This window comes from Cebus imitator, unplaced genomic scaffold (assembly GCF_001604975.1).
Source record: "Cebus imitator isolate Cc_AM_T3 unplaced genomic scaffold, Cebus_imitator-1.0 Scaffold233, whole genome shotgun sequence".
Classification (NCBI taxonomy): Eukaryota; Metazoa; Chordata; class Mammalia; order Primates; family Cebidae; genus Cebus; species Cebus imitator.
In genome coordinates, this window is record NW_016107548.1 from 3378007 (window position 1) to 3387163 (window position 9157).

General features: G+C 43.3%; 1 protein-coding gene across 1 annotated transcript; it reads left to right on the forward strand.

Moving 5' to 3' along the window:
- Positions 1-8046: 8046 nt before the first annotated feature.
- On the forward strand, positions 8047-8809 carry LOC108281899 (prenylated Rab acceptor protein 1-like). Its single transcript, XM_037727512.1, has one exon. It carries the CDS (start codon positions 8095-8097, stop codon positions 8650-8652), a length of 558 nt encoding a protein of 185 aa, XP_037583440.1. The 5' UTR covers positions 8047-8094; the 3' UTR covers positions 8653-8809.
- Positions 8810-9157: the final 348 nt, after the last annotated feature.

Sequence of the window (9157 nt, forward strand, 5' to 3'; positions counted from 1 at the left end):
TTTGTGCTGCTTTATTTGGTTTTACTTATTAATTTTACTTTTTTCCTATTTTCAGACTTAATAATTATGTTACCTTTATTATGTAAGGGAAGAAAAATATTTTCTTCTTTTACCTTTCTAGGTTTTTTCTAGAATCCTGTATCCAAAGGAAGGTTAACAAACAGAAGTTTATTAACGTACATATCTAATACACAGAGGGGGAGATGCCAAAGATGTGGCTTTAAGCTAAAAGAAAGAAGGAAAGAAAGGTGTGAGGGAGGCAAGCAATGGGAAGGTGATCAGAAAACCAGGTGACCAGGTGAGGTTACGCAGGTTGAAGTTGGAGCCTTCTCCATGGACTAGAGTATTAGAGGTTTTTTTTTTTTGAGACCATGTCTTGCTCTGTCTCCTGGGCTGGAGTGCGGTGGCGCAATCTCGGCTCACTGCAACCTCCACCTCCTGGGTTCAAGTGATTCTGCTGCCTCAGCCCCCCAGGTACCTGGAATTATAGGCATGCACCACCACGCCCAGCTAATTTTTGTATTTCTGTGTGTTTCTCAAGAAAATATTTTTTGGTAGACATTTCTTTTTTTTTTTTTTTTTCTCTTCAGGTTTTAAACTTCTATTTTAGATTTGGGGCATATGTGCCGCTTTGTTAGATGGGTGTGTTGCATGATGCTGAGGTTTGGGGTATAATTGATCCCATCACCCAGGTACTGAGCATAGTGCCTAATATTATTCCAACCCTCACCCACTTCCTGCTCTAGTAGTCCTCAGTGTCTGTTGCTGCCATCCTAATGTCCATAAATTCCCAAAGTTTAGCTCCCACTTATAAGTGAAAACATGCAGCATTTGGTTTTCTGTTCCTGCATTAATTTGCTTAAGGTAATGACCTCCAGCTGCATCCACATTGCTACAAAGGACATGATTTCATTCTTTTCTGTTGCTGCCTATCTTGTGATTCAGAGCCATCCTTCTTTTCCTGGTACAGAGAAGAAGACACTCTTACAAATGGAGATTTCCTCTATAAATTTAAATTTCCTTTACCAAAGGGTAATTTATACTCTGTTTTGGAGCTTCTCCTGTGGCCACTGTTTCTGAAAATAATCAGCTCAAAATAACCCTTATGCCAAAGAAGCATATCTGGTGCACTACCTTCTGGTTTCCTGCAGTCCTATTTGGGGTAGCATATTCTGATCTCCTACCTTATGTTCCTCATTTGTAGATTTTTTCTTGTTTTTTCTTAGCATCTTGAATAGAAGGTTTCTTTTGTTTTTATCATTTTGAACTTTAAAGATACGTTTCCCACTCACATAGAAGTATGTAATTGTGCACACATGGGACCATGCATAGGTGTCATTTTTACTGTAGAGGCCCTCTCTGCCACTCCCACCTCCACCATTTTCTGCACATGAGCACCATACCTCGCATCTTTCTTCTTATATAATGAAACATCTCAAGGTAGAAGCTTATTTATTATTATTATTATTTTAGATGGAGTGTTTGCTCTGTTGCCCAGGTTTGAGCGCAATGGCTCAATCTTGGCTCACTGCAATTCCACCTTCTGGGTTCAAGTGATTCTCCTGCCTCAGCTTCAAAAGTAGCTGGGATTACAGGTGCCCATCACTACTCCCAGCTAATTTTTGTATTTTTTAGTAGAGACGGGGTTTCACCATTTTGGTCAGGCTGGTCTCGAACTCCTGACCTCAGCTGATTCACCTGCCTTGGCCTCCCAAAGTGCTAAGATTACAGGCATGAGTTACTACTCTCAGCCTAGAAGCTTATAGTTTTATATGGTTTGACTGTATTCCATTCCTTCAACAGGTAGCATTATCACTGTCTTTTGATCTCTAAAGACATGAAAATTCTGCTGTAGCTTGAGCCGTAAGCAATGTGAATTTGGAGACAGTGCACATTTAGATGTATTGAGATTGGTGCTCTGTTTCTTTCCTCCTGTTTACTCTCTTTTCCTTTTCAAATGAGGCAAGTTAAAATTCTTTTCCACAGAGGAAGGAGGATGTTAAGAGGAGGAGAGATTAGGCAGTGAAACGAAGAGAACATGACTACCAAGTCCTGGGGTTTTCCTGATCCATTCTTCCCCATCGGCTGGATACCAAGCAGCCTCAAGATTCCTAATGATCCGGTTAGGCTTTGTGTCCCCACCCAAAACTCATCTTGAATTGTAATCCACATAATCACCATGTGTCAAGGGAGAGATCAGGTGGAGGTAATTGAATGGAGGGGCCAGTTTCTCCCATGTTCTACTCCTGATAGTTTGGGGGAGAAAACCCCGCAAGAGTCGAGGCAAGGGTCTGAAGCCTCAGGGTGTTCTCATGTAAACATAGAATTAGAAGAGAATTAGAAATATAGTTATATAGTTATTCCTATATATATGTAATCGTAAATAATCACATAGCTATTCAGATATAATCATAAATATATACATTCATATAATCATATAATCTTTAATCTTACTAATATTCTCAGGTCATGAAGTATGGGACTGAAGGGGCATTGGAAAAGAGGTGACCCTAAGGCAAGATGCTCTAAGTCCTCTGTCATGCCAGCATAAGGGCTGCTGGAGGATGCCTCGGCTGTGAGACAGTGTCAGCACTGTGAAACCCCTCAATGTTTAGCCAGCTAGGAAAGGAGACGTCCAAGATGGCCGAGACATCTCCTTCCTCAAGAGAGTGAGGAGAAAACTCCGCTCTTCCAAGCCCTTGTGACAGGCCTGATGCTGTCAGCGAGGCCCACAGACATCTGGGGACTTAATTGTCTCTATGTGGTGCTGTGCTTCAGCAGGCACGTTCCATGTCTACTTTCAAGCTCTGCTTCTGCACCTGGTTTCCCTTTTTCTCAGAAGATAAGAATTAATAATAGTAACATAATCTTAATGTCCTTGATATTTCTGACAAATATTCAAAGAGTGCTGATGCATTAGGCTTTCTCCTCGTCTGGTCTACTTGAAAGTCCTGGGCCCCCTAGCTCCAACACACGTGATTTACCTGACCCTATCACTGACCAACGTTACCTCACCCGACCTTCCCTGCACCATGCTTTGTACTCAGTAAAAGTCAGAGCGTCCAGGTACTCGGTGCCACTGTCGGACTCTGCGCTTTGTTGGGTAGTGGACCCCTGGGCCCAAACTCTGTTTTCTCTTTCTTGGTGACTTGTGTCTCTTATTTCCACAGTTTCTCATCTCCACACCAGCAGAGAGGGACTCACGGGACCCTGTAGGGCTGGACTACAGGTAGTGCGTTCTCACAACATCGGATGATGTGGGAGGGGCTGTTCTCTCTTCCCTTGGCACTTCTCCTTCCTGCTGTCTTGTGAAGAAGCTGCCTTGCTTCCCTTTCCTTCCACCATGAGTGTAAGTTTCCTGAGGCTCCCCGAGAAAACCCTGACATGTGAGTCAATTAACCCTCTTTCCTTTATAAATTACACAGTCTTGGGCAGTTCTTTATAACAGCATGAAAATGGACTAACTCATCTGAGATTATTGCTTCTGTCCTGGATGTCTGAATCAGCCACAGAACCTAGCATTGCCCCATATTTCAGTTGAGGCCGTCATCTACTAGCAGGTAGTAAAGAAAAATCACTTAAGACACTTGTTAAAGATGGTGGGAAGGCTTCTCTCAAGAGGAGTTACTGCAGTGAAAGTTTGGCAGTGGGGAGGAGAGAGATCAAGCTCCACTCTAAATACAAAAAGGACAAATGGGATGTTTAGCTGAGTGAAATGGGAGTCAGTGGATGGAATATTCCTCAGAGGAAACCTCAAAACTAGGGTGACTCTTGCTAGGCCAACTCAAATATATTGTTTTGTGAAAAGCCACTTTACTGAGACATGACTGACATGAAAAAAGCTGCACGTATATACTGTATAGAACTCAGTGAGTTTGGGGATGAATATACGATCGTGGCGCTATCACTGTCATCAAGACCATAAATACATCCATCACCTCCCACAGTTTCCTCCAACTGCCTTTATTATTATTATTGCTATTTGTGCGTGTGTGCATGTTTGCATATGTGTAGTACGAACACTTAATATAAGAGCCACCCTTTTAGAAAATTTTAGGTATACAATGCAGCATTGTTAACTATAGGCATCAGCTGTGTAGTGGATCTCCAGAACTTATTTTTATTAACTGAAATTTTGTACCCTTTGGCCATCATGTCCCCACTTCCCACTTCCTCCAGCACCTAGAAGTCACCATTCCACTTTCCATTTTTATGAGTCTGACTATTTTAGATTCTGTTTGTGAGATCAGATAGTGTTTAGCTTTCCATGTCTGGCTTATTTCCTTTAGCATAATATCCTCCAGATTCATCCATGTTGTTCCAATGGCGGTGTTTTCTTCTTCTTTTTTTTAAAGGCTGAATAATATCCCATGATGCATCTATGCCACATTTTTCTTATTCATTCATGTGGAAATGTGGAGGTTGTTTCCACACCTTGGCTATTGTGAATAATGCTGCAACGAACATGGAAGTACAGGTATCTCTTTGAGATCCTGAGTTCAATTTCTTTAGATAAATACCCAGAAGTGGGGTTGCTGAGTCATATGGTAGTTCTATTTTTAATTTTCTGAGAAACTACCATACTATTTACCATAATGGCAATACCAATTTACATTCCTACCAGCAGTGCACACGAGTTTTCTTATCTTCATATCCTCACCAGCACTTTTTATCTTTTGTTTTGTGACTCAACAGGAGTCTTGTTTACTGAAGCCAGGCAGCAAGATAAATAATGTGAATTGGGGGTGGGAGGTGAGGAATTTGATCAGGTATTGAAAGTAATCAAATACCAAGGTGGGGCATTTCCACTAAACTGACTTCGAGGATCATGTGGACTAAGTGATCCAAAGACAGAAGCCAAGGTGGGGACCTAGTCAAGAAGAGTAGTCAGAGGAGCCTGACTCAGGTTTGGTCGAGGACAGAATCTTTGTTACAGATAGCACCAAATACAGCCAGGACCTGGATGGATTTGGGGAACTCCGAATTATAAACACTTGTCCTGGCCAGGCGCAGTGGCTCATGGCTGTAATCTCAGGACACTGGGAAGGTGAAGCAGGAGGATCACCACTTGAGGCCACAAGGTTGAGATCAGGCTGGCAGACAGAGCAAGACCTTGTCTCTACCAAAAATAAAAAATATCATGACACAATGTAGCCTTTTGAACTCGTGGGGTTCAGGAGATCCTTCCACCTCAGCCTCCTGGTAGCTGGTAGTCTTCTTAACTAGGGTTGTGCCACCATGCCTGGCCAATTTTTCTAATTTTTGTAGAGCTGGGATCTTACTATGTTGCCCAGGCTGATCTTGAACTCCTTAGCTCAAGTGATCCTCCCACCTCTGCCTCCCAAAGTGCTGAGAGTACAGGTGTGAGTCACCTCGCATAGCCTGTGACAATTTTTTTAAAAGATTAACCAGACATGGTAGCATGTACCAGTAGTCCCCCGTATTCAGAAGTCTGAGGTGGGAGGATCACTTGAGCCCAGTAAGCTGAGTTTACAGTGAGCTATGATTATGTCACTGTACTCCAGCCTAGGTGACACAGCAAAACCCTGCCTCTGAATAAATAAAAAAATTTTTTTTGAAAAATGATAAAGTTTGGCTTTCTAAAGCCATCTCACTTCTTAATGATTCTAGATGATGAAAAAAAAAAAAAAAGACAATTACAGGACCTGTCCTGTATCTTTTCATCTCATTAGCCTCTCAGTAACATGATCCCATACATTGTACGAGATTGAATTTTTCTGGACAATTTTAAGTGAGCTATGGTGGGGATTAACAGTCTGCTCCCATCCCCCATCCCATGAGTGCTCAGCCCCAGAGAACAGCTCCCTCTCTGATGCTCACTCACCCAACTGCTCTCCCAGCTTATTCACATCACACTGTGGTCCCCACTCCTGGCGTTTCTGCATCTCATGTTCTTGGTTCCCAAAGCTGCCTGCTCTTTCCTCCCTCAAGCCTGTTTGCTTCAACCACTGATTCTGGTACTTTTCAGTTGTGTTTTCTTATTATTTATTTTCTAATAATAAATAATAAGATTTATTATTGAAAAATAATATTAATTATTTAATATCCTATTATGATTAATATCCTATTATTAATAGGTATTTTATGTACCTGGTACAGCACTGTAAAGCTACACAAGGATATATGTACAGTGGAAATTAAGTCCCCTTTCGCCACATCTCATAGTAATGGAATCTTCCTCTGTAGTAACCACTGTTACCACTTTCTTGAGTATCTTCCCAGAGGTGACCTGTGAACTTATAAATATTTATGTATATACACATATTTCTTTTCTCCTATACAGGTTGTGCATACTGTACAGATTGCTCTGTATCTGGCATTTCCCCACTGACATCGTAGCTTGGAGAGTGCTCCATTTCAGTGCACAGAGAGCGGCTCATTCTTCGTATTGCTATCACTTTTCTTTGGCTCTGACTCTTGGGAAAAAAAGTCTTGGGCCATTCTGGGAGTGCCCCCAAACCTTCCCTCTGCTCCCTGTACTGCAGCTTCTAGCAAGAGGCACCCTCTGCTCGCCAGCCCGCCCTCAGGGACTTGCACCATCCCCACGCCTCTCCTTGGCCTTCCTGCCAGTGGTGGAGAGGAATGAAGCCATTCTAGCCACAGAACTTTTCCTTTCTACTGCAGAACAGCTAAGCTGAAAAGGGAAATGGCTTTTCCTGTGAGGGAGTCTGAGGACTTTCAACAATGATGTGCTGGTGTCTGGCAAGGAGCCCAGATTCACAAAACCTTCCCAGCCATATCAGATAAATGGCATTTATACCACTAGGAACAGTATCAGCAATATCAAATCAGCAATCCTTCCTGCTTAATATGCATGCTTCTCTTTTAAGATAAACAAGGGGTCACTTTGCACAAGAAACAGTCAGCATCCTTCTCAGGGCCCAGTGCTGGGTGGTATCTCAATTTTGTTACTCCTTCTTCATAAGTGTAAGCCGGAAGCATGGGACCTCTTAGTGGGTTATGTAATTATTACTGCCTAAAAATTTAAATTACCATGCCCAATTGGTAACCCCAACTTGAAGCCCAACTTGAGAAGTTTCAGAGTCTCAGATTTGCCACTGGGTGTCTAAAGAAAGAAAGAGTAGTCTAAGGGACTGCCAGCCCTCAACGTGTGAGATCTGACACTATCTCCAAGTAAATGGTATCACAATGGAATTGGATTATATGCAGCTGATGTCCACTGCTTGTTGGTGGGGAGAAGGTCACACGTCTGGTCACAGACATCTTCTGTGTGGATTGCTGCGTTGGAGTGAAAGCAGAGGACAAGCATGGTTTGAAAGTTTTTCCCAAGGAGCAGTTATTACAGGAAAATGTATAGCTTTAGGTATCTGATGCAATAAAAATGAAAGCATAAATACAAATAAATTTAATGTCCAAAATAGAAAACAAAACGGCAAAGTAAACCAAGGAAAGCAAAAAAAGAATTAACAAAGATAAAATTACGAATAATGATTTGGAAAATAGAAGAGTAAAAATAATAAATTTCAAAGCTAGATATTTGAAAAGCACAAAAAATACACAAAAATTGTATCTAATTTAAGCTTGGAGGGAGAGAAAACATAAATACATAAATATAGAAATGATAGCATAAAAACAAAGCAATTTAAGAAGATAGTACTTTGTAAACTCTGTGCAATGTGTGAAAATTTAGAAGAAATAGATATTTTGTTTTAGACAAACAAAACTTAGTAAAATTGAAACCAGTAGAAACAGAAAGTCTAAACAAACTAATTTCTGAGGAGGAAGTGAAAAGTTGAATAATTCTTTCCCAGAAACAAAGAAACACTAAGCCAAATGATATCACAAAGGACTCTCCATAATCTTCAAAGATCTGCTAATTCCATTGTTACTTAAATTATTTCAGGACGAGTCATTTTAGGAAGCACTTACAACATTAATCCCCCAACCTGACAAAGATTGCATTGTTTTTCTTCCAATACATTTCAGATTGGTTTGGAATAAACTTCGAAGATTTTTATTTCAATAAAAGAAAACCACAGACAATTCTCCCTTAAGAATTTCAATGCAGGGTGCCGGGCTGGTTACCGCAGCTCTACCCCTCAGGACGCACACATGGCAGCCCCGAAGGACCAGCGGAAGGATGGCGAGGCGGTGGGGCTGAGAGCCACGACCCTGCTGCCGAAGCTGATCCCATCTGGTGCAGGCCGGGAGTGGCTGGAGCGGCGCCGGGCGACCATCCGGCCCTGGAGGACCTTCGTGGACCAGCAGAGCTTCTCACGGCACGGCAACCTGGGCGAGCTGTGCCAGCGCCTCGTATGCATCGTGGAGTACTACCAGAGTAACTCTGTGTTCGTGTTCCTGGGCCTTATCCTGTACTGCGTGGTGACATCCCCTATGTTCCTGGTGGCTCTGGCTGTCTTCTTCGGCGCCCGTTGCATTTTCTATCTGCGCACCTTGCAGTGTAAGCTAGTGCTCTTTGGCCGCGAGGTGAGCACAGCCCAACAGTACGCTCTGGCTGGAGACATAGCCTTCCCCTTCTTCTGGCTGGCTGGTGCCGGCTTGGGCGTCTTCTGGGTACTGGGAGCCACCCTGGTAGTCATCGGCTCCCACGCTGCCTTCCACCAGATTGAGGCTGTGGACGGAGAGGAGCTGCAGGTGGAACCCGTGTGAGGTGCCTGCTGGGACCTGCCCGCCTCCCCGCCCGTGCCCGTCCCTGTCCTGCCCAGGTCTGCTGCTGCTTGGGCCCACAGCGCCGCCCCATCACAAGCCCGGGGAGGGATCCTGCCTTTGAAAATAAAGCTGTTACAGGTGTCATTCAGAAAAAAAAGAAAGAATTTCAATGCGACCTCGGCGCGGTGGCTCACGCCTGTAATTCCAGTGCTTTAGGACGCCCAAGTGGGCGGATAACGAGGTCAGGAGTTTGAGACCAGCCTGGCCAACATAGTGAAACCCCATCTCTACTAAAAAAATACAAAAAAAAGGCCGGGCCCAGTGGCTCAGGCCTGTAATCCCTGCATTTTGGGGAGCGGCAGTGGGCGGATCACGAGGTCAGGAGTTTGAGACCAGCCTGGCCAACATAGTGAAACCCCATCTCTACTAAAACTACAAAATATTAGCCAGATGTGGTGGCGGGCGACTATAATACCAGCTACTCTGGAAGCTGAGGCAGGAGAAT